Source organism: Polypterus senegalus, chromosome 13 (genome assembly GCF_016835505.1).
Source record: "Polypterus senegalus isolate Bchr_013 chromosome 13, ASM1683550v1, whole genome shotgun sequence".
Classification (NCBI taxonomy): Eukaryota; Metazoa; Chordata; class Cladistia; order Polypteriformes; family Polypteridae; genus Polypterus; species Polypterus senegalus.
In genome coordinates, this window is record NC_053166.1 from 137,305,100 (window position 1) to 137,331,700 (window position 26,601).

Genomic DNA, 26,601 nt, shown 5'->3' on the forward strand with positions numbered 1-26,601 from the left:
TTTTAAAATGTGCAGAAAGCACTTGGCTTTAGAATAAAATTTTGTGTGGCAACTGCATATATATTATGTTTGTGAAGAAATAACTTAATATGTGTACTAATTCTGCATTTAGAGAACTTGCCATGGTGCACTGCAGCTGTGTTCAGTATACAAAGATAAACTGAATTGAATGGAATTGAAGGTGTGCAGCATCTCATTCTCCACGACTGCCCAAGTGGAGAACCTGGTACCTCACCCTTTGGTAAACTTTCATTTGTCGCAACATATCAGACTTAAAATGAAGTTTTGATTTTTTTCTCCTTTAAAAAAAGAAAAACTTTTTGACACACAGTATCATAGCATAAATCTGTGCTTTATTCACAGGACAAAATATTGTTACAATACAACATTCTTTCAAGCATACAACACCATTGTCATGGCTTTGTTTACTGTGTTCAAACCTCTTTATAGGGAAGAAGTTCTAATTTTTTTAAAGCACTTGCTTCCTTTATATTGGACATAAAACACTATATGGCCTGTCTTGTAACTCATTTAAAACAGAATATACTGATGTTAGAAGAAGAGCAAAAGTCACTGTGTTAACATTTACTTGTTCCTCTTTCTTTTCGCTCATCGACATTATATATTTGTTCTCTTTTCTTTCCATTCCAGGAGGCCTACCCATAATATGAGTGAGAAAAAAAATGCAAAAGTGCTCTGGTCAGCTCTTTTGAGGAGTGTTGAATACTGGACACTTCTCTCTGTGCGAGTAACAGATGATAAAAGCCTGACAGCAAGTATGATAGCACAATTTGAGTCAAGAAACCAAGTAAAGTGAAGAATTGACTACAGTGCCTTAGATTGATTCTAACATTTCACATTCATTTATTCTGACTAGTCTTCCTGCCCTCAGCCCTAAATCATCTACCCCTAGCGATTTTGCCAAATATTTGGTATCTGCCACCAACTGCCAGGCTTTGTTAGGACAGTAACCTTCATGGTATGCCCATAGATAAATGAGTTATTCCAGATTGCCAGATAAATGGAAGACAATTTTTTAGTCATTTATCAAATCAGCCCCACTGTTTTAATCCCACCTGAAGTTGTGCCCTACCATTTCATAAAATTTAATATTGAATGGCCTATAAAACTCTCTGAGCTGTTCAATGACCTCCTGGTCAATCTGGACATGAGTCCTTCCCTTCGATTTCCCTAAGCAACGAGGTAAACTGCTGCTCTCCGGTTTCTTTAGGCAGGGAAATCCCTTTGTTTTGTTGAAGTAGAAATGCTTATCTGTCACAATCCTTTTGAGACCCAGAAAGTCCTGCACTCTTCCCAGTTCCCCTGCTGGGTCGGTGATTAGCCTCTCCCCACTTACAAAGTGGATCTGGGAAAGAGGGAAGTACTGCAGCCAGTTTTCAAGGTGTAGGACGTACATCCCTATCCTGATGGCGTTCCAGGAGGAGTCCACCAGACCCAGGGTTCTGTTCTTGAATGCCAGAGCCTCAAAAGTAGGAATGTCAGGCTTCTTGGAAAGAGTCTGCGTGTAGTCTGATATGGCTCTGGTCACCGGGTTGCGCACAACCACGATAAGTTTTGAATCTCTGGACATGTTAAAAATCCTTTTGGGTGCTTCCTTGGTGACAAAGTAACTGGGGGTTTTCTCCATGGTGATCTGGCTATCAAGGGTCCTTGGCATGAGGCTTCTGTTAAAAAAGAGAGAAATAAAACAGATTACCATAATGATTTTAAAAAATACATAGATAAGATAAAATCACCTGTAGAGTATTCATTAAAATAAGCAAAAAGAACACTCTTTAATCATTTTAACTGGCATCAAATAGGTTATGTCACAATTACTACACTGTATTAAAAGTTTGAAAGGTGCTGTGTAATTTGGAACTAATACCTTGTTAACAGGAACCAAATAAAGAGATCTCATTTCACTGATGGTAATGAAACCAAGGAAGCCCCTCCCCTTCCAGTCCATCCAATATAAAAGGAAGACACTCCCGGAAGGTGGCATCTCATTTTGGACCTGACCACGATAACGTTTAGATCAAGACTACAAAGTGAAATTGAACAATAGCCATAGGGAATTGACCCTCACAGAGAAAGCGTACAAGCACATATTTTTTGTAATTTTTGTCTTTTTTTGTAATTAAATGGGGTTTTGCCCAGTTGGAAGCCCAATCAATTTTCTTTTGCCATGTTTCATTTTATATATATATACTGTCAATATATTTATGTTTATATATATGTATATATCTATACTAATAAAAGGCAAAGCCCTCACTGACTGACTGACTCACTGACTCATCACTAATTCTCCAACTTCCCGTGTAGGTAGAAGGCTGAAATTTGGCAGGCTCATTCCTTACAGCTTCCTTACAAAAGTTGGGCAGGTTTCATTTCGAAATTCTACGCATAATGGTCATAACTAGAAGCTATTTTCTCCATTTACTGTAATGGAGTTGAGCTTGCAAGCCGTGGGGGCGGAGTTTCGTGTGACATCATCACGCCTCTCACGTAATCATGCATTACGTAGAAAACCAGGAAAAAAAAGCTACAAAAAGCGCTTAAGAAAACATGCATTATATAATTAAGAAGGCAGCAAAACAATTAGAAGCGAGCGAATGACATATAAAACCATATTCAGCGGCTCACGTGAACTGACGCAGTGCGCAGACAAAAAGCAACAGTTCCAAAGAGTGCTAAACAAAAACTGAATTACACTGCTAAGCTCAAATAGACAAACCGCACGCCGTGGCGCAATAGTAGAGGCTTCGCCTCTAGTGCCGAGGTTCAATTCCCGAGAGGGGATGCACTAAGTATGTACGAGTGCTTCTCGATTCATTTTAGCCTCGCATCCCCTTGGCTTGAGACGTATGAAAAAATATGTGGTTAACGCAGAAAGACAGATCACCAATTGAAGCTTTATGAATAATGGATACTTTATTCGCGATCAATGATTGTTTTGGTAAAGCCATACTCAGTGTATTCATTAGATGAACGGTAAAAAAGTAAGAGCGAGGGGAGGGTAACTTATTGAGGCACACAGGCAAAACCACAATAGCATGCGGGCTCGATGTACTGTAGTGCGAGTCAACTCGATCTGAATTGCGCGATCAAATTCGAAAAAATATTTCTTTTCAAGTTCTATTTAGTCAATATGTGTCAAACTCAAGGCCCACGGGCCACATCCGGCCCAGTGTAATTATATCCGGCCCGCGAGATCATTTTATATACTGTATTATTGTTATTAATGGCCCGGGAATATGGCGCTGGTAACACGATAAACTACAGATCCCATAATGCAGCGCTTCAGCTGCCGTGCCGAACACTTACCGCGTTAATCAAGTCTAGCTTATGATGCTGCAAGTTATTGCGAAGCTAGCCCACACAATGCCGAAGAGAAAAGTTGATTCTAAACATAGAGCCTTTAAAAACCGATGGGAGGCTGAGTATATGTTTACTGACATTGCCGGTAAACCCGTGTGTCTCATTTGTGGAGCTAATGTGGCTGTAATTACAGAATTTAATCTAAGATGGCACTATGAGACAAAACATCAAGATAACCTGAAAGACCTGAATGCAATGCACAAGATACAGAAAGCAGAAGAGTTAAAGAAGAATCTGACACTTCAGCAGACGTTTTTACCGTGCAAAATCACAAAGTGATTTCAAGTGAAGCTACTTTTATGGGAGACACAAATGCACCAGTGCAACTTGCCCCACTTTCCCTGTTGCCAAGTAATGTTGAACCAAGTCGGCACAACGGTGTTCCCAAATACGGCTTTTGCTGATAAACTGAGCGCACTGAGTTCGCACGGCACTTTGGTGGCTTTGAAGAACAAAAAAAGAATTTTGCCGTCGATGTGGAAACTGCACCTGTGCAGATTCAGATGGAGGTGATTGAGCTGCAGTGTAATGGCACACTGAAGGCAAAGTACGATACTGCAGGGCCCGCACAGTTTATTCACTCCATTCCTGCACAAATGCTCCAGCTCTGTCTACATGTGGCTTGAACCTTGTGCATGTTTGGTAGCACATATCTGTGTGAGAAGCTCTTCTCAGTGATGAAGACTAACAAAACAGCACACAGGAGTAAGCCTCACTGATGAGCACCTGCAGTCCATCCTGAGAATCTCTACAACACAGAACCTCACAGCAAACATAAACAAACTTGTCGCCAAAAAAAGATGCCAGGCGTCCAGCTCTGATAAAATGACATAAGAGCAAAGACAACTGAATGATTTGATTTGTTATTGATGAAAAGAACACATTTTATTTATATTTCCAGGTTTTGTTATGCAGCATGATCATATTTGAATTTGTATAATTTTGACAGGATATATTTTTATGGAGAGCAAAATCTTTTGGGATATTTAAAATTTAAGTTTATATTTTATATAAAATTACATAAGAGTAAAGAAATTTGAATGTTTACTTTATTTCTAACTTGTATAATTTAGACAGGATATATTTTTATGGACAGCAAAATATTATAGTTATATAGTTATTTAAGGTTTGAGTTGATTTATTCCGGAATAATATTCTGTCAACTAAATAAAAATTCCTTCTATTTAAAATTTAAATAGAACTTGAACAGATACGATAGTTCATAATATCCAGGCAGACTTGCATGTAAGAGCGGGAGTCATCCGTTTTAACAAACAGCGTATTGCACTGATACGAAATAGCCTGCCCATTTAATTATTTAGGAATGGATAAATAAATTAAGATTTTGTACAAATAATGTTTTTCATTTTTCTTCCTTCATGGATTCTGGCACCCCAGCAACAGTTGCTCGCACCCTAAAGAGTGTATATATATTGTCACTTGTAGTAGGAGGGCGCCGGATTGATTCGATAGCACCTGGGAAACCACTCGCCGCCAGGGAATGGTGGGGTATTAACTTTCTCCCTCTGCTTCCTCATAGAAAGAAAGACCTTCCTGCACCATAGGCCTGGATTGACCGCAGTCGCGATACTTCCGCCCTTCCTCCGCCATCTTGCCCTGGCGTCATCCTTCCCATCCTCCCTTGCGGTCCTTCCCGACATTCCTCCACTTCGGCTCCTCCCCAATAAAATGGCGCGGCGCCAGGAGTCGGCGTCGCGCATATGAACTGTTTGTTTATAATTTTGACCGTTTTTTTGTTGTGTGTACAATATACGGGGCGGAAAACCCCAACCCTTGCTACTGTCTCCTCGGTCCTTTACAAGTGGCGTAGCGGCAGGATAGAGATCCCGGAATGACGGAGGGACAGGACCTGAACACCGTGCTGCAGGGAATGAGCGCCCAGCTCCAGGCCCTGCAGCAAGCGCAAGCCGCTACCACCGGGAGCTGGAGGCACGAGGCCAGGTTAGTGGAAGCCCAACGGGCGAGACCAGACCCGCCCAGGCAGCCGCCTCCTCCTATGGTACCGATGGGCCCTTCGGAGGACGTCGATGCCTACCTGGGCATGTTTGAGAGGGCGGCCACCCGAGCAGTGGCAGCGGTCAGTGGGCGTCCATCTTGGCGCCATACCTGAAGGGACCCTGCGGGCCTATTATGACCTCCCTGAGGAGGAGGCCGCTAATTACGACCTCCTCAAGCCCGAAATACTGGCCCGCTACGGCATTAGCCCGGGCCAGCAGGCGGCCGAATGGCGGAACTGGGTCTTTGACCCGAAAAGCCGCTTCGCGCCCAGGCGTTGAGTTCTGGGGCAAGATGGGCGCTGGCTACGGCCAGAGAGCCCGGCGGGCGGAAAGTGGTCGGCGGGTGGCCTGTGAACGCCTGGTCAATGCGATGCCCAGTTCCCTCGCCCAGCAGGTCCGGGGACACGCCTACCAGAACATGTCGGGCCTCCTCGGCGTCCTGGAGCGTCAGTTGGCGGTCCTCCGACTTGGGGGTCAGAAAAGCCTGCTCGCGGGAACCGCAGGGACGGGCGGCCACCCCGAGCCCCTCGGCGCGCTGCAGAAGCGCCAGCCAGAGCCAGAGAGGCCGGGTCCGCGCGCTGTTTCAAGTGTGGCGAGACCGGCCACCTGCTGCCAAACTGCCCCCATCACATCGCCCCGGAGCCTATGGACTGCAGCTGGACATCATCGGAGAGGTATTGTACCCGCCGCATCCCTTGGCGAGTCGAATCACGGGAGTGGTGTTGCTAAATGGGCACGCCGTGGTGGATTTGTTTGATTCCGGCAGCAACATTACCATTGTTGCTCGCCGTTTCGTCTTACCGCAACAGTGGTTAAAACAGCACTTGTTGGTTACCTGTGTGCATGGGGGGACTAGGTCATATCGTTCCGCTCACTGCTATATTACCTGGAAGGGGAACCAATCAAATGGCGGTCGCTGTGTTACCTGACCCCCTTCCCAGTGATTCTGGGACAAGACTGGTCTAAAAGAATCAGCGGTAAGCCATTCGCCGCTCCAGGGGCCTCGTTGGATCTTGTCATGAGGGGAAAAGGCACCCCTCCCGCGGCCTCCACGCCGTGCACAAGGGCAGGCCCTATGGGCTGGTGTCTCGGGGACCTTTCCGTGGCTACGGACCTTGACCGGAAGATTCCGCGGAGAAGGGACTAGCCAGGAACTCTTCCCGGGCCCAGGCCCCAAGACCCTCGGCGGCCTGGACCATCAATTTCGGTCCACGCCGGCCTCCTTTAAGAGGGAGCAGTGGAATGATGACTCCCTGCGCTTTGCCCGGAATGCGATCGTTCTGCCTAACAGCTCACAGCGGACGGATCCACACCGGGAACCCTTCTTTGTCCTTGAGAATGATCTGTTGTACCGGTGGCTACCCATGAGGCGAGGTGCGGAAGTTGTTGCTAATTCAGCGTACCTTCCGGCGGGAGATATGCGAGTTGGCACATGCTCACCTCCTAGGCCCACCTCGGGGCGAAAAACACTGGAGAGGATTAAGCTCCGCTTTTACTGGCCTGGGATCAATGAGGAGGTCCGGCGGTTCTGTCAATCCTGTCCGGAGTGCCAGACCCGCCAGATTCCTAGGAGGGACCGTGCTCCTCTAGTCCCTATTCCCCTCGTGGACATCCCCTTTGAAAGGATAGGGGTCGATTTGGTGGGACCCCTGGAGCCCTCAACCCGTGGCCACAAGTATATCCTAGTCATGGTGGACTATGCCACCCGGTACCCAGAGGCGGTTCCCCTGCGCCCGCTAATACTAAAAGCATCGCACGGGAACTGGTTAACTTGTTTTCGCGTGGGCATACCCAAGTGAGGTCCTCACGGACCAGGGTACGCCCTTCACTTCGGATACGTTCAAGGAGGTAGCCAAATTACTGCAGATAAAGCACCTGAAAGCGTCAGTCTATCACCCGCAAACTGGCGGGTTGGTGAGCGATTTAATCAGGCGCTTAAGCAGATGCTCCGCAAGGTAGTCAGCGGACGGCAGGAACTGGGACCAGCTCCTCCCGCTCGTGCTTTTTGCCTACCGGGAGGTACCCCAGGCCTCTACAGGCTTCTCCCCTTTGAATTACTATACGGGCGACAACCCGGGGAATCCTCGACATCCTAAAAGAAGGCTGGGAGGCGAGGCTCTTCCCTCCTCTAACATTTTGAGTGCGTGCGCAACTGCGCGACCGACTCACAAAGATCAGGCCCCTCCTAAAAGAGCACGTGACTCGTGCGCAAGCAGCGCAGGCCGGTGTTACAACCGCAACTCCGTCCTCAGGGAGTTCCGCCCGGGGACCGAGTTATGGTGCTCGCCCCGACCTCCCACTCGAAGCTGCTCGCTCACTGGCAAGGGCCCTACGAGGTTAAGGAGAGAAAGGACTCGTCGACTATTTGGTGAAACAGCCCAATCGCCGTCGAAAGTGAGAGGATCTATCATGTCAACCTGTTAAAGCCCTGAGAGATAGAGAGGAGCTCCCAGCTCCGTAGGTCACTCTCCCTTTTCGCAAGCACAACTGCCCTTAACCTCGGCGAAGAGCTGACCCCAAGCAGCGGCAGGAGTTAGCCCAAACACTCCGAGCCATCCCGAGGTAGTGGCGAGTCACCCGGCGGACGCGCTGATTGAGCCGCGATATAGTCACGGAGCCCGGGTAATCGTCCGGGAGAGGCCCTACCGACTCCGGAGGCAAAGCAGCGCAGAGGTCGAACTGGAGGTGAAGCGTATGTTGGACATGGACATAATTGAAGAGAGCCATAGTCCCTGGTCCAGCCCTATTGTCCTCGTCTCCAAGCCAGGCGGCTCCTGGAGGTTCTGTAATGACTTTAGGCGTCTGAATCAGATCTCCAAGTTCGATGCCTACCCCATGCCCCGCATTGGCGACCTCCTTGGCGGCTGGAGTGCGGCTCGATATCTGACTACCCTTGACATGACAAAGGGTATTGGCAAATTCCTTTAAACGGCATCCGCAAAGGAGAAAACGGCCTTTAGCACCCCTAGCGGGCACTGGCAGTACAAGGTCCTCCCATTTGGGCTGCACGGGGCCCGGCGACCTTCCAGCGTCTGGTAGATAGAGTGCTGAAGCCCCACCAGTCCTATAGCGCCGCCTACCTGGATGGCGTTGTCATCTATTCCGGCACCTGGGAGGAGCATCTACTGCAGGTCGCAGCTGTCCTCCGAACACTGGCTAAAGCCGGCCTCCGCATAAACCCCGGAAGTGTTTTTGGATTAAAGGAGGCCAAATATTTAGGCTACCTCGTGGGACAAGGACAGGTGCGGCCACAGAGCTCCAAAGTTAAAGACATCTTAGAATGGCCCGTCCAGTACCAAGAAACAGGTGCAGGCTTTCTTGGGGCTTGCGGGTTACTACCGCCGGTTTGTTCCCGTTTCTCGAAGAGCAGCACCCTTGACTGACCTGACAAAAGGGCGCCCCTATCGTGGTGTGGACCGACAAAGCAGAACACGCGTTCAGTGACCTAAAGAAGGCCCTAACGTCGGCACCTGTGTTACGGACGCCCGATTTTGGGCTGCCGTTTATTCTCCAGACCGGCGCGGACACAGGCCTGGGTGCCGTGCTGAGCCAAAGCGTCGATGGTGTCGAGCACCCTGTGATGTACCTTAGCGGAAACTGATGGACGGGAGACCCGCACGCGGCAGTGGAGAGGGAGGCCTTGGCCATTAAGTGGGCAGTGACCCACCTCCGTACTACCTGCTGGGTGCGAATTCGCTCTGGTGACTGATCACGCTGCACTTCAGTGGATGTCCCTACACAAAGAGTGAATCCGCGGGTCACCAGGTGGTTCCTGGACTTACAGCCGTATAAGTTCACTGTCACTTATCGGCGGGCACCCTTCAGGCCAATGCCGATGCCCTCTCTCGTATTCACGACCTCTCGGTTAGGTCCGCCCGACCTGGCGGTCCTGGGCTAAGGGGGATCGTGTCACGCACGCGCAGTAGGAGGCGCGGATTGATTCGATAGCACCTGGGAAACCACTCGCCGCCAGGGAATGGTGGGGTATTAACTTTCTCCCTCTGCTTCCTCATAGAAAGAAAGACCTTCCTGCACCATAGGCCTGGATTGACCGCAGTGCGATACTTCCGCCCTTCCTCCGCCATCTTGCCCTGGCGTCATCCTTCCCATCCTCCCTTGCGGTCCTTCCCGACATTCCTCCACTTCCGCTCCTCCCCAATAAAATGGCGCGACGCCAGGAGTCGGCGTCGCGCATTATGAACTGTTTGGTTTATAATTTTGACCTGTTTTTTGTTGTGTGTACAATATACGGGGCGGAAAACCCCAACCCTTGCTACTGTCTCCTCGGTCCTTTACAATATATATATATAGATATATATATATATGTGGATGTGTGTGTGTGTGTGTGTGTATATATGTACAGTAGATATGTATGTATATATATATGTTTATATATATATGTGTGTGTATGTATATATATATGTATTTGTGTGTTTATATGTGTGTGTATGTATATGTATGTGTGTACCCAAAAAAGACATAAATCATTTGCAACGAGTGCAGAATGCAGTTGCTAGAATCCTAACTGGGAAAAGAAAATCGAACACATTTCTCCAGTTTTGATGTCACTACACTGGTTGCCTGTGTCATTCAGGATTGACTTTAAAATACTGCTTATGGTTTATAAAGCCTTAAATAATCTCGCTCCATCTTATATATCGGAATGCCTGACCGTTATATTCCAAATCGTAACCTTAGATCTTCAAATGAGTGTCTCCTTATAATTCCAAAGCTAAACTTAAAAGAAGTGGTGAGGCGGCCTTCTGCTGTTATGCACCCAAAATCTGGAATAGCCTGCCAATAGGAATTCGCCAGGCAAATACAGTGGAGCACTTTAAAACACTGCTGAAAACACATTACTTTAACATGGCCTTCTCTAACTTCACTTTAACTTAATACTGATACTCTGCATGTTCAATTCATCATAATAACTATTCATAGTGGCTCTAAAATCCATACTGACCCCAACTCTCTCTTCTGTTTCTTCTTCCGGTTTTGTGGTGGCGCCTGCCACCACCACCTACTCAAAGCATCATGATGCACCAACATTGATGGACTGAAAGCCAGAAGTCTACGTGACCATCATCATCAGGTCCTTCCATGAATACCCTAAATACAAAGAGGACTGTTTCATTTATGTTAGGTAGATTGCCCAGAGGGGACTGGACGGTCTCGTGGTCTGGAACCCTACAGATTTTATTTTTTCTCCAGCCTTTGGAGTTTTTTTGTTTTTCTGTCCACCTGGCCATCGGACCTTACTCTTATTCTATGTTAATTAATTTTGACTTATGTTTATCTTTTATTGTGTCTTCTATTTCTCTACTCATTTTGTAAAGCACTTTGAGCTACATTTTTTTGTATGAATATGTGCTATATAAATAAATGTTGATTGACTGTATATGTAGATATGTATATATATATATGTATATATATATAAGTGGACGTATGTGTATATATATATATATATGTGTGTGTATATATGTGTATATGTATATATGTATAGATATGTACTGTATATATATATGTTTATATGTATGTGTATGTATATATATATATATGACAGCAACACTCGTCACTCACAACAGTGACAAAACATTACATTGACAATCATGTTACGTTATTTTCAAAATGTTTCCTTTTCTTTTTCATTACTTCTTTAACACACTACTTCTCCGCTGCAAAGCGCGAGTATTTTGCTAGTATATATATATGTTTATATATATATGTTTATATAAATGTATGTATATACATATTATATATATATATATATATATATATATATATATATATATATATATATAAAACAAATCTAATGTCTGTCTGTCTGTCTGCCGACTTTTCACAAGAGAACTACTTTACAGATTTAAGTTGGGTTTTTTTCTATAATTTGCTTGAACATTCCGGTTGATTTTACGACTTCTCTCATCGTTCTAAGTATCATAGTTCGCTTGCAGGAGTGATTTACTCGCACAAGTCTGAGAGAGAGGCTGCGGGCCGAGGGGAGGGGAGGGGGAAACATGACGTCAGGCGTAGGGAGCCAGGCAGGGCCCTCCTCACTCACGCGGCAGCCTCTGTTCAAATTGGTCTACCTCTGGCCACGTTTTGGAGCGTACCTTGCCTCCACTTAGCTAGTGATACCAGTTTGTTTATAGTTCTGTTTCTTTATTACATTGGTGGAGCCACGAGGGACAGCTAGTATATATATATAGTAGCTACGTGTGGTCTTTGGGACAAAAGACAACCTGGAAACCCCCTAACAGTTTTACTATATTCATGAACTTGGAGATTCGTCACCTAACTCTTAAGAATTACCCAGTGTAGAGTATGTGGACCCAACTGTGCTTGCTTCCTCACTGACTTTCGCAAGAAGACCCCGGCGATACCATATCTTAACCGTATTACTGGCATATGAATCCTATTTATCTCTGAAAACTTAAAACCTTGCCCTCTGTTGTTGAGGTGTTTCACTTGCATGTTGTTAAGCCAGTGTGTTTGCTTCGTTTCAACATTGTGTTTCTTCATCTGTGTCATTAGCGTGGCATCGTTGTTGCACAGCAGAGTTTTCTGCACACATCTTTCTTAGTAAGAAGTGAGGCACATGCAAGTGCTGAAAAATGTAAAAGTGCATGCATGCACCATCTAGTGGATGTGGCTGAGTATGAGCAGAGCAGAATGCTCCATACAAGCACACACAGGTCTTTCATATATATATTGTCACACACCTGTGCATAGGGGGCAGCTGAAGGGCTTAGAGATGAATGATAATACATCTGCCCTTACACTGACGCTCTTTCTAAGTTCCCTGCAGGCATTTCCCTGGAAATCCCACCAGGAGCACATCACTTCCGGTCCCGGCCCCGAGGATGACATCACTTCCCCCCAAACTTCCTATAAAGCCTCACATCTTTTCCCTGGGGGGCAGTTCTGTTTTGGACTCTGTCGTGTAAACTTGACTCAACCATGAATCATTTGCTTTTGCAGCCAGGATACCAAATTAAACGGGTGGCTGCCCCAACCCTTGCCATGTCTCTAGTCTCTTCTTCTCACAATATATATTTCATATATTGTAACAGATTAAGATGCTTGCTCGCACCCTTGCACCCTCAGACACCACGTCAGACACTAGGTAAAAGTCCAATAATGATATTTATTATATCAATAATGTGCACAAAGCACCCTCCACTCCCAAATACTCCAATAATAATAATAACAACAACAATAATCCTCCACTCTCCCAGACGCTTAGCCACCCTGCCTCCCAACTCAGCTCATCGTCTGGGAGCTCCCACAGTCCTTTTATATTCCCTGACCCGGAGGTGTTCCTTCCCAACAGTCCACAAGTCCTTATTCCTTCCGGGTCAGGGTAAATAATGTTTTTCTCACCCGGAAGCCCGTCGCTCTTCCTATGACGAACTTCCGGGTCATAGGGCATGAAGAACTCTTGGTCCTCCCTGCAGCTCCCTCTCGTGGCCCCATGGCATCCAGCAGGGCGGTGCATAAAACTACATGGTCCATAATGCCCTGCTGGTCTTCTGGGGACCTCCATGCTGCAAGGAGGGCTCCACCTGGCGGCTGGGGGTATTGGCCGGGGTACATGGCCGGCCATATCTTACAATATATATATTTATATATATTTACAGTATACATGTATGTACATGGGCGGCATGGTGGCACAGTGAGTAGCGTTGCTGCCTCACAGTTGGGAGTCCTGGGTCCTCCCTGCATGGAGTTTGCATGTTCTCCCCATGTCTGCGTGGGTTTTCTCCGGGCACTCCGGTTTCCTCCCACAGACCAAAGACATGCAGGTTAGGTGCATTGGCGATTCTAAATTGTCCCTAGTGTGTGCTTGTTGTGTGTGTGTGTGTGTGTGTGTGTGTGCGCGCCCTACGGTGGGCTGGCACCCATCCCGGGGTTTGTTTCTTGCCTTGCGCCCTGTGTTGGCTGGGATTGGCTCCAGAAGACCCCCGTGACCCTGTATTTAGGATATAGCTTGTTGGATAATGGATGGATGGATGTATGTACATACACACACACATTTGCGGGGCTCAGAGCATATTTGGAGGTACCACTCCAGCTGGTTAATTCCATTTACTGATCATTCTTTTCGGCTTTGATTTTTTTGTTTTTTCCCTATGTCATAGATCAGAAATAATCATAATGGATTTTTGCAAGTTATGTCAATCTTAAAGAAATGAAAGAGAATATCCCTTTGCTGGTAATTATTGCATACAGTACTGGCTATTTGTTACATTTTCTTTAAAGAAACTCCATTAAGTAAGGAACATTGACAGGTGCATTTCTGTGACCTGAATAACCAGAAAGGAGAGCTACCAGAACTTTGCCAGATGTCACAATAATGCCATGTATTGAAAGATCTCCAATAGGTCTATTGCCTTGTATGTGCTGTAGCTGAAGTTCTTGCTTGAATGTCTTTCTTAGTGAACATAGCAGGGCAGAAACAATGGCCAACAAACACAACACAGTGAATACGTCACACAACACTGAATATACGAGGTGTGGCAGAAAAGTAATGAGACTGATTTTTTATTTACCAAAGTTTTTATTTATTTCAAACATCAGTGTTATCCCTTTCAAAGTTGTTCCCTTGGGCAGCTACGCACCGATGGAGACGTTGTTCCCACTGTTGGTAGCAGCGCTGGAAGTCTTCAACCGGTATGGTCTTCAGCATGTCTGTTACACTCTTTTGGATGTTTTCTAAAGTCCTGAAATGACGTCCTTTGAGGACATTTTTCAGTTTAGGAAAAAGGAAAAAGTCACACGGACTGAGGTCAGGTGAATAAGGGGGCTGGGGAACCACAGGAATGCCTTTTGAGGTCAAAAATTCTGTCATGGAGAGGGCAGTGTGACATGGGGCGTTGTCATGATGGAGCATCCATGCATCCTGCAATGTCTGGTCTCACGCGAATGACCCTTTTTCTGAGCCTTTCAAGGACGTCTTTATAAAAATTCTCCAAGCTTAACACAAAATTTAATGGCTCAACGTTGCTCCAAATTCCGCTGTTCCATTTTGCGTGACGCACAACCAAAAACACAAGTTTGCTAATAGCAGTCACAAAAATCACGTAATTAATGGAAGGAGTTGAAACTCGCACTGAGCTATGGGAGGGTACTGATACACGTGCTCTATCAAGGACAACAGCGCAGCGTTGCTAGATCGCTTGCAGTGTTGCCAGTCTCATTACTTTTCTGCCACACCTCGGTATATTAAAATACATATGAAACATCAGTATAGTTCCTTGCACTTGAATGAAACGTTTATTTAATTTACACTCTTGGCAGTATGTATTAGTCAATATTGTTTTATTAATTTTGAGGCAGCTGCTGATGTTTTTGATGGATGGCACCTTCCCATATTGTAGCAAGAAGTGCTTCTACACTGTGATCTGAGCTGTCCCCCTATTTAACGCAGGCTTCATTGGAAGGTAATGGAATTATTGAAAGAGTATCCATTCATTTATTTCTAGTGCCTGGTTTTCCTGGTCAAGGTCACACAGGTGATGGAGTCTGTTACCTAACATCTCAGATAACAAGACCAATGCCATCCACACTAAAACATCCTGCTTCCTTGTTAATGAGCCTGCCCAATCTGTGACACTGCATAAATAGCCAGCGGTTGGTGAAAAGATTACTCGAAGAGAACACCCCTTGGGCTGAGGTAGAAATGAAGCCTTCCAGGAGGATTATCAAGGCTGGCAGTGAAGAGCTCCAGGGCAGCCACATTAAAGAATTACGTCAAGCCATACTGAAAAAGCAATGCCCTCTGGAGCTTGTCACCTGGAGAGCAACATGGATCTTTGTGGTTTAGGCAGGCTTTACAGGTCATAAGGAATAGTTCAGGGGATGAGGGTGGAAAGTTACAAACAAATTTCCAAAAAAAGTAGAACTGAGACGTGACCAGAAAATGGGAAACAATGTATTATCAGTAGAAAAACAGCAAGGGTGTCTTGGGATAAGTCTGGGAGAAAACTGCCTGCAAATCATCTGTAGGCAAAACAACTCATGGTGAAGAATTTGCAACAATAAATTAAAAACTGAAATAAAAATTATTTTAATTGAGGGTTGCATGATGGCACAGTGGTAGTGCTGCTGTCTCACAACAAGGAGATTGGCCTTCGAGTCCTGGGTGCCCTCTACTTTACATGTACATTGCCAGTGTCTGTGTGGGTTTCCTCAGGGGGCTCCGGTTTCCTCCCCATGGTCCAAAGACATGCAGGTTAGGTGGATGGTTGATGCTAAATTGTGTGTGTGTGTGCGTGAGTTTGTGTGAATGTTCATCCTGCACTGGGCTGGCTCATTATGCAGGTGTTGCTCATGCCTTGTACATGACATTTGCTGCGATGGGCTCCTGCTGCCCCACAACCCTACTCTGGATATGATATTTAGAAAATGGATGGATGGATTATTTTATTTAGGACATCTGCCTCACCCCAGCTCCAGACCTGTGGGCTAAAATAATAGCCCAGTCTCTGTCTGTGTGGAGTCTGCACGGTCTCCATGTGTGACACTGTGTTTTGGTTTTTTTAGATACTTCAGTTCCTCCGTCATCCCAAAGACAGGCTATTGGTTGATTAGATGTTTGCACCCTTAATGGGATGAAATCATTCATTCATCCAAGGATCAGATCAGCGTTAAATAATCTGCACCACCTTTGAGTTTGTTTCTATAGTTATGCAGTTTCCTATTTGGTTTTCAGTTCTAATTTGGTGAGGAGGGAGCATCTGAAGGTTCACAGTGATTGATTTGGAGTCCACAGCAGGTCTCGCTTTCGTATAAGATATTGGACATGAGGGCTTTGTATCATCTTTAGGGGCAGGGGTTGAAGATAGAGGGCATGTTAGTAACTTATGTTTGGAATAGTGATGGTATTTGTTTTCTTTGTTGACTTGAGGGTATGCAAAATGCAAAGGAGGTTATATTGAAGCTATATAACACACTAGCGAGGCCTCCTCTGGAGTACTGTGTGCAGTTTTAGTCTTCAAGCTACAAAAAAGACATGTCTGTGCTAGACAGATCAACTGGGCTGACTTTAGGGCTATTAACAGAACTACTAAATGTCTAGGGTTAGAAAACTCACTGTGGTGGGTCTTATCTCAGACCAACTATGGGCCACAAGTCCTCCATGAAAAATGCTGCTTGGCAGGATAGGTTCAGATGCTGACTGGCACTCAAATTCATCTTTTAGCACCCATCATCCTCTAGGAGCATTGTCACTTGTGACAGATAGGGGGCGCTGTCGTCTCCTTGAACCCTCAGATCAGACGCCAGCCACCAGATAGAAGTCCAGCTCTTGACTTTATTAAAGCAATACATTGCACAAAGCACCTTCCAATCCACTATATTCATAAACACTAATAAATCACAAAAATACACAATAAACAATCCTCCACTCTCCCAGACGCATTGCCACCCTTCCTCCCGACTCAGCTCAACCCTGGGATCTCCCACAGTCCTTTTTATAGTCCTTAACCCGGAAGTGTTTCTCTCTTTGTCCATGTGACTGGTAACACTTCAGGGTCAGATAAAAAACTCCTTTTCTTCAACCCGGAAGCATGTCCTTTCTTCTGTCCATGTGACTAGGATGCACTTCCAGGTTGTATGGAAATCAATCATTGTTCCTCTTTGCAACGCCTTCTAGCGGCCCCCGTGGTAAAAGGCAGGGATGTGGATAAAAACTCCATTGTCCATAATTCCCTACAGGCATTATGGGCACCTCCATGCTGCAGGGAGGGCTCCATCTGGTGGCCTGGGGGTATTGTCCGGGATGACTGGCTGGCCATATATCAAACACTCTAGGGTTTTAAGGGAAATGACCACTCTGAAATGGTGGTTCCATTATTTAGAGCCTTTTACTCCAAGTTTTGTGAATAACTTCTTTTTCAGTCCAGACAAGGAATGAATAGTTTAGTAACAGATACGATTTGCCTTAATGTTTAATACCTTATGTTGTGTTGCTTGCTTGGACCTTCTACCTCGGGGGGATGCAAATGATTTATTGTTGCTACACACGGTGAAATGCGACAAAGTCGCATCTCAGGAGACACAATTATGCGTGATGCAAAGAAACAGTCTCTCAGAAAAACAATGGAAACTGTGTCTGAACAGTACAGAGAGTCACAGAGAAATGCAGAAGCAACGCCAACTCGAATGTGTATTCAGATGGGCTTAGAGTGAAGGATGAAAACCCAGGGTGCATAATTATTTTTTTTTTTCCTCACAATTCTTGCGTATAAATTCTATTCAGCAGACTATTACTTGTTGTAGGGATTTAACCCAATATTAATGGAGGGGCATCTTGTAACTCTTCAGTAGCTGTGATAATATCAGGTGTCAGAAATGGATAACTTGATGAAAGAGGGAATGCAAAACCATTCAGTGACCTTATCAGGATCTTTATGTGTCTTCAAACAAGTGCGTGCGTGTAGTCAGAGGTAGATCATAAATCTCAAAGCAGTGCACAGCTCCATCTTTTATAATGATGTCCCGATGACATCACTGGTTACTCTCATATGGCCTGCAACAGGTCTTCCACCATGAATGAAAGATTTTCAAAATGTCGATGATTGTGAAAACATACATTGTGATGACATCACCGAGATAATGTGAAATTTTTGTAACCAACCTAAAAGCTATATGGGTATGTATGAAAAATAATTGTTCAGTATTCTTAACAATTTTTAACATATGCAGCATGAACTTTTCACTTCTACCGTGGGGACTGAAGGATAAAGCCCTTTAAAAAGGCACTTTGAATGATCTTTTATTATGCAAGTTATAGGGAGCATGAACTTAACATCTTTATCATGTCTACAATACAATTTAGTATTTTACCTTTTGAACAAAAATTAAAAATGAGAAATGTATAAATATCTCTGTGTGTTACAGCTTTCAGCGTTGAGTATTTGATACTGAGATATCTTTTAGTGCTGTCCTTTGGCACTTGTACTGTATAACAATATGCTTTGTCTGATTTTTGTTTTTTTTATGGTATTATATGGCTGACATTTTATCATCACTGTTACTCTCAACCTAACAGATAGCGAAATGCAGTGTCTCTCCCTCGCTGTTGTTAAAGACACACTGAAGTGCCCAAAAATTACTGTGAGCACCAAAATAGCACAAATTGATAAACCAAAACTGAGATGTGGTGTAAAACAGGTAGCTATGAACCAAAGGGGCAAGATATTCCCCAAATTTCAAAGTTAGAATGAAGTGAAAACCAAAAATATCAATCTAACAATTCTAGGACCTACTTGAGAAAAAAAACCTAACTACTGCTAAGAGGAATTGTTTTATTCAATGAGAGATGAAGGACAATGATCATGCGGTCATATGACAGTTGTGGTCACATGATAAAAGCAAACAAGTTGTTAACTAAAAGCAACTTTTTGAATGTTTATTCTTTTTAATAATAAAATCAAGACCCAAAATAAACCCAGAACACGTGTATAATAAAGTTTGCTGGAGGTTGTTTCGCATTACCCACAGGCAACAAGAACAATGGGGTATAGTTGGAAACTTGTTAAGGCAAAATTTCACACAAATATTAGAAAGCTTTTTTTTACACAAAGAACAATAGACATTTGGAAAAAAATACCAAGAAGTGTGGTAGATAGTAGGACTTCAAGGACCTTCAGATCTTGAATTGATGTTATTTTGGAGAATGTAGGTGAATAGGATGGAAGTTGGGCGGAATTTCCTGCTCTCACCACAATTGTTCTAATGTTCTAACATCATCTGTACTCACTTTATCTGACTCTGTTAGAGAAAGCCGGGATCCTCTTTTAGACTTGCCAGCAACCACACATTCAGGGCAATGGATTTAAACAGAGGAACGAGGCTTGTATGTGTTACTCTCTTCATGTTCTTGATCATTTATCTTTACATATTGCCAAATTTCCCCCTGGGGATAAAAAATCTATCTATTAAGTTTGAGTTGGGGGAGTCTTGAAATGAAGTTTGTGTCAATGTGGGTGAAAACTTTTGGGCAAAATGTTTGTGTTTCTGGGATAAATTTTTAAATGGGGTTTACTAATTTTCTTTAAGATGTGATATCGGAGAGACATGAATATTTGAGAGGGGCTTTCCTCTCTCATATCACCATACAAATGTGCCTGATCAACTTGTGACAACCTTTTGTGCTTTCTTGTATCTAATACTAGCAAAATACCCGCGCTTCGCAGCGGAGAAGTAGTGTGTTAAAGAAGTTATGAGAAAGAAAAGGAAACATTTTAAAAATAATGTAACATGATTGTCAATGTAATTGTTTTGTGACTGAGTGTTGCTGTCATCAAGGATTTGATTATCATTATTTCTTTCAGTCAGGTTCGTATTTGGAGGATGTGTTGCGTTCAAGTTACATTCCGTGTTTGTCAACCGTTGTAAAGATAACAGGTTTCATTCATCGAAGTGTTCACTACCCAAATCGGTACTCGTGAATCTAAGATGTTTAACAGGCATTCCCGGTATTAAGTTATGGATTTGCTTGCAAATATTTAGCGGCAACGTGTCTATGAACTTAATTTAAACTTAGGCTTTACACCGTGCTTTCCTATTGATATGTCTACAAAGGCTTGTTCAGCTTCAGAGGGTTGTTTCTTTCTTACTGCATCAATAAACAGCTCATTTTCCTCTTCATCTGAGACATCACACACTGCATGCACGGGTTTACCTTTCCCAGTCCTGCAAACTTTAGCGAAGTGGTTCAATTTACCACATTTTTTACACTGTCTTCCTTTATCTAGACATTGACTTTTTCCACCGTGTGCTTTGTTTCCGCAGTAGCTGCACTTATGAATATGCTTGTATGCGTCACTCGCTTCATATTCTTTTGCTGCCTTCTCAATTGTGTAATGCATTTTTTGTTCAGCACTTTTTGGAGCTCTTGCTTGTTGTCTGCGTACTGCGTTCACAGTCAGTTCACGTGAGCCACTTGGAGTACATGCATCAAAGGTTCTCAGCTGTGCTTGTGCTATCTCGTGCGATCTTGCAATGTCCACGGCTTTATTTAATGTTAGCTCAGACCCGGCACTTAAAAGTTTCTCTTGCACTTTTGTTGAGTTTGTGCCAAACACTTCTATCCCTGACCATCTCATCTTCGTTTGCATAAGCACAGTCCTTCACCAGCAATTTTAACTCCATTACAAAGTGATCAAAAGTCTTGTTTATACCTTGCGTCTTCTCACTAAACTTGTATCTCATGAATATTGTATTCGTCTTAGGCATGACAAACGCCTCGTAGCGGCAGCGTGTCTATTGGATTGCTGCTGACAGACAGCCTTATATGGGCAGGCACTCAATTACGTGGGAGGCGTGGGTATGGGGGACACAATATAGGGAAGCAGCCAACTACGTGGGAAGCGTGGTGATGGGTGACGCAACTCCGCCTCACACGGTGACCGAGCTGCAGGCTATGGCCGTATATATGTATATAAGTAGGATTCAGTTATGACTGTTACGCGTAGAATTTCGAAATGAAACCTGCTTAACTTCTGTAAGTAAGCTGTAAGGAATGAGCCTGCCAAATTTCAGCCTTCTACCTACACGGGAAGTTGGAGAATTAGTGATGAGTGAGTCAGTGAGTGAGAGCTTTGCCTTTTATTAGTATAGATAATTTAATATACATCTAGAGGTAGTAGTGAAGGGGAGAATGAGAATGAAGATAAGATTGGTGGTAATTAGGAACCATGTTTCGCATCTTCTCTATGACACTCTAGCACTGGAGGGATTTCAACCAACGAATCGTTCAATTGAAGTACGTCAAGAAATGCTACTTGGGCTCCATCATACCAGCAGCAATACACCTTTGTAATGTCTTACCAAGACTGCTTTGTTATCTTTAGCCTAGTCAGAAGGTTTCTTTTTACTTGTAATTCTTGTGTATTTTTGAGGGAAGGGGTTTATTGTATCTATCTGTTACTGTATATAGTGCCTTCCACATCTATCTATCTATCTATCTATCTATCTATCTATCTATCTATCTATCTATCTATCTATCTATCTATCTATCTATCTATCTATCTATCTATCGTGCCTTTCATGTTGTTATAGATGGCCAAGGTCCTTGCCCGGCCAGGGCGACTCTTCACTGAGAGGACCTGGTTAGCAAGTGTGGACAGAACATTACCTCCCCTGGGACGCTAGATGGCAGCCCCCGTGGGTTGCAGCGGTGAATCAGACTCCCGCAGGGCTTTATGGGTGATGGAGTTGTAGACAGCCCTGAGGGGATCCGAGGGCACCACCAAGGGGTGCTGCAGCTGCTCCTGAACCTGTATGGGTGGTTATTTCACCACACACGGAAGTGCGACTGAAAGTAGGTCATCACGCACCTGGAGCACTTCCGGGTAGCATATAAAAGGAGCCTGCAGACAGTACTTGGGGAGCCAGAGTTGGGAGGAGGGAAACGAAGCTTGCCGGGGAGAGTAGAGGAGAAAGAGAGAAAAGAGAAGGAGATAAAAGAAGAATAATTGTGTTCAGGTGTGCTGTGTATTGTAAGTGGGACTGTGCTATGTAGTCGTGGGAAAGAAGTAGACGTACCCATGAGTGAAGAACAAAAATAAAAATATAAGTGTGCCTCTTGCGTCTGTCTGTGTCGGGTTGGGTGGCTGGTATGCCTCCTAGAGTTGTCACAATGTCTATTTTACTCATTCACTCACTAGTTCCCACATACATAAGCCCTTTCGTACCGCACTTCTCAGCATGACTCTCTCCCTTCTAGCAGCATTGTTCTCCAAGATCGGTGTGGCCCCAAAAGAATTTTCATTCCAGAAGCTTCACTGGTGCTTTCATCTGACTTTGGCACATAGAATAATGAAGCAAATCTTATCCCAGGATGCCTTGGGAGAAGTAACACAATGCAGGCTGTAATACTGATAATATCTAGCATATTTTGTGATAATGATATGTAGATGGTCTTTTTCAAATAGGTTTGAAGCATACTTTTTATCTTAATTTTTAAAATAATAATGTTTAACCTAGCAGTAAAGAAGCTGGATATAGCAGTTTAGAACCAGCTTGGGGCATATTTAGGGCTCAACAGATCAGATACAGTAGATGAGCTGGCTCCAGCATGCAGATGGAAGATGAAAGGCAAGGCTGTAGTGCAAAGCCTCCCCCCAAACCCCCCCCCACCCCGACACCTAACAAGAGGTCACCACCAGATTTATGTAGCAAAGTAGCTGCTATGCTTTTAAAATGAAAGACGGATAGAATCAGGCCAACACCTAAGCCCTACCGTATTTCCACCCTGCCACCTGAATTTTAACAACACTTCAGGAAAATGCCCATACAGATTAAACACACTCTAAGCACAAATATATAAATATTCTTTATTTAGTAGAATAACTACTTACAAACAAAAGCAAAATAATGACAAAAGTACTAAATATACATCATGAACAATCCCCACACATGATGATATTTGTAGTCCTGGAAAAAGTCCTTACTGTAGGTGATGGAAGTGGTTCTGGAAACGTAAACTGTGGTTAAAGGATGGAAGGATGTGTGGAAAACTCCCTTTGAATAAATTGCTTCCCAGAAATTGGATAGTGAAATACTGTCCTACCACTGGAGTCCAGAAGAATAGTCTTCAAAGGCACACCTCTTCTTAAAGAGCATCAGTGGACTGGATTGGGAGGAAAAAGAACCCACCACCATCCTTACATCCAGTGGCCGAGCACAATCCTTCTCCTGTACGAATGTCCAGTTAATGAAAGGTTTAGGAGCTGCTACTGATGATGATGAAGTCGATTGGAAAATGGCACAATCAAAAAGTCCCACCACATCCTTCTCTTCTGGTTTCATCGGTACAGTGCATACAGACCACAGACTACAAATCCCACAAGCCCCTCCGCATCAGTGGAAACCTGTTTAAAGGCAACGACCCCAATTTACAAACAGGAATTGGTGCAACCAGTGTTGCTCTTCACGTTTAACAATCACTCAACAGGACATACGTACACACAAATAAATCATACTATGTGGCCCAGCTACAAGGCAAGTTGTAAAATCTGATCCAGCTGCTACCTAAAGTGAAACGTTGAGTCTTGCATGAACAGGACTGGGCTAATTTAAGGGCATGACACCTAAACACAGAGAGGAATCACCCTACACTACACCCACACTGGTCCAAGAGGCATGTCACGGACACCTAAATTCAAGGCTAATAGAGAAACTTGGCATCTCTGCTATTCAATCCATACAGAGGCCATATGGTGTCTCTGCCATCCTGTCTAGATACCATGTGAGAGCACAGACCAATCAACATACTAAGACAGAGAGACCCCCGGTAGTGTAAGAAAATGGAATGTTTAAGATTCATAACAAGATGAACTTCGAGTTACCCTGGTGGTTTTGGCATTATTTTGTCACACTCATTTTACTCTGCTTATATTTCTGTGCACAATTACAAATCTTTATTACTGTAAGTCTATCTATCTATCTATCTATCTATCTATCTATCTATCTATCTATCTATCTATCTATCTATCTATCTATCTATCTATAAAAGCCAACGTCTGTCTGCCTGTATGTCTGTCCACTTTTCATGAGAAAACTACTTAACAAATTTGGATTGTGTTTTTTTCTACAATTTCCTTGAATATTCTGGTTTATTTTGCGACTTCTCTCAAAGCATTAAACATCATAGCTTCACTTGCAGTACTGATTTATTTGCGTGAATTCCAAAACAGAGAGGCTGTGGGCCAAGGGGAGGGCGGTGGGACCCTCCCCACTCACACGCCACCCTCCTTTGAGTTACTCTACTTCTCGCCACGTGTTGGAGCATACCTTGTCTCCACTTAGCTAGCAATACCTGTTTATTCAACAGATCATCTACAGATTGTTAAGTAGTAAAGTTTGACGTTTTTGAGAGAGAGAGATCAGAGCTACGTATGTTTTAGAGGGTATTTGCTGATTGCCAGAGATATTGCGGCCACGTGCTTCTCTCCACACGCGGGAGATGCTCAGAACACAATCAGATACAGTGCCAACGTCTATTGATTTTTAAAGTTTGTCCCGTTTCACTACTATGTGGGTGCAGCCACGGGGGGCAACTAGTATATGATAAAATGTAAGTAGTCCTTAACCTCATTCAGGATTTATTCCTTTCCTTCAACCACTGCTGCTAATATAGGCTACTATCCCCTTGTTATAAATTTTCGCTCCTGCCTGGTTTGGCACTCAATTTTGTTCCCTGAGATTAAGATAAAAAAAAGGAGTGTAAACATATGAGGGTTATAGTTTGGATTTGGGGCATTCTGTTCTGGTCTACATAGTAAAGAGTATAAAAGTGAGAATAGGGTCACCCTATGGCCCAATCTGGACAAAACACTGGTCAAGACTTGTTCCCATTAATCATGACTAAAAACAATAGAACCAAAGTGACTCTGTAAGAGGGCTGATTGCTAGCAGTAGGTTCAGAAGGGAAGACAACTGCACTTGATGATGTCTGGCAAAAAAAAAAAAACACCTTCATCTAAGGTCTATTGTGTCCAGACTATAAACAAGAACAATTTCCTATTTTAACACATGGAGTGCGCTCTCTTTGAATGATACCACCTTAATCAAGGATGGTTAATGGCCATGTTGTGAAAGACTCCCATCTTGTTCCCGATGCAGCTTGGTTACGCTGTGATAAGGAAAAAGTGGGTCTAACAAATGGATAGATGGAGAGAAATGGGAACTTTGCAAGAAAGGACGCACAGTATGAGTGCTTTGGTTTAAGGGTTTCTTTTGTTTTTTGGAGATGGAGTGGAGTGTGCATGTCTGCTTTTGAGTGTTTGTGGTTGCCTTTTTTTATTTTTCCCTCTAAATTCCACAAGACTCTGAACTTTGGAGGCCGATTTGACTCAGCGTTTTCTTGCTTCACTCCGTGATGCTCTGGCACATGAACAGCTGCAGGATGCAATTTGGAAGGATGTGATTAAAAAAAATAAAATCAATGAACATCCAGCAGAAGGTGACATGGTTCTCATTACTTCCTGTTGTTTATTGGAGGGCCCGTGATTACATTTTCTTTTTATTTTGGATCGGGGGCTGTTTTATAGGTGCTTATCGGCCAAAATGAATTAGAAGGCTACAGGGGTATTCAGTTATTTAAAAACAACTCACAGCCATAGAATAGTTTGTATAGTGTGGTAAAACAGAGAGCTCTTCAGGCAAGAAAAAAGGAGCATGTGTTTATCTGGAGCTCATTATTTTCAATATTGCCAACTTTTTCATTTTCTTTAGCAGGCTGATTCAAATTGGAGCCAAACTAATATTTTTATTGTGCACCGTAGGCTTTTTTTGTTCCCTGTAGATCATTATTGCCATATCACTAGCTCAGCTCTCAAGATTTGAAATCATGAGAAACCAGCACTGACACACAGACACTGACACACATACACTAAGCCTACTAGTTACGTACTAAATACTTTTAGACTTTTGAAATACTTACAGTTTTTCAGAAAGACAATCTATTAAATTTATTTTAGAACAATATACTTTAAATCTTTAAAAGAAATGCCCTATTATAAGTATGGAGCAAGCTGGACCTGAGTATGCAAAGTCTTCAGTCATGCTGTCTATGCAATGGAGATTGTCAGTCCATCTAAGAGAGCAGTCATTGTGCACATGTGAGCCTTCTGAAGTGCATAAGCTTCAAAAAAATGTGCTATATAAAAATATAAGCTCACTGGAGTGCTATGGGACATCCACAGTGCTAAATGCTTCTGTGTCACACTTTCAGGGACCTCGGTTCAGCACTTGGTACAATCAAAGTCAGCCTGGAAACGTTTCCCCTTTCTGGGCATTCTGGCTTGATTCCTTATCCTAAAATATCTTTAAGAAACTTTAGTCGTCTGCTCTACGTGAACATAACAAGAGTGTGTGTGACCTTCAAAAGACTGGCACCCCAGCCGGGGTTTGGTCATTGTTTGTGCGTGATGCTGAGTGAGCGTGAGTGCGACCTTTGAAAGCCAATGCCCTGAACCAATGTTTAGACATATTTCCAATTCCACTACCACCTTCCTTCAATAGCCAGTCCCCCTCAATCCATCTCTACTACCTCAACAACTCCTATGCCACTTCATCTGGTAAGTTCACTTCTAACCATCAGTATGAGTAATCCATAACCGTTGGGCAAATAAAGAGATGAGTGATGAGACTAAACACACGAAAACACACAGAACACAGATGGAGACAG

General features: G+C 43.8%; 1 protein-coding gene across 1 annotated transcript in view; it reads right to left on the reverse strand.

Annotated features, from left to right (window-relative positions):
• Positions 1 to 347: 347 nt before the first annotated feature.
• hs3st2 (heparan sulfate (glucosamine) 3-O-sulfotransferase 2) overlaps positions 348 to 26,601 on the reverse strand; it is a 231,752-nt gene continuing 205,498 nt past the window's right edge. The window contains exon 2 of the mRNA XM_039775372.1: positions 348 to 1,685. Coding sequence (XP_039631306.1) covers positions 1,067 to 1,685 — 619 coding nt within the window. The 3' untranslated portion in view covers positions 348 to 1,066. The remainder of the gene's footprint in view (positions 1,686 to 26,601) is intronic.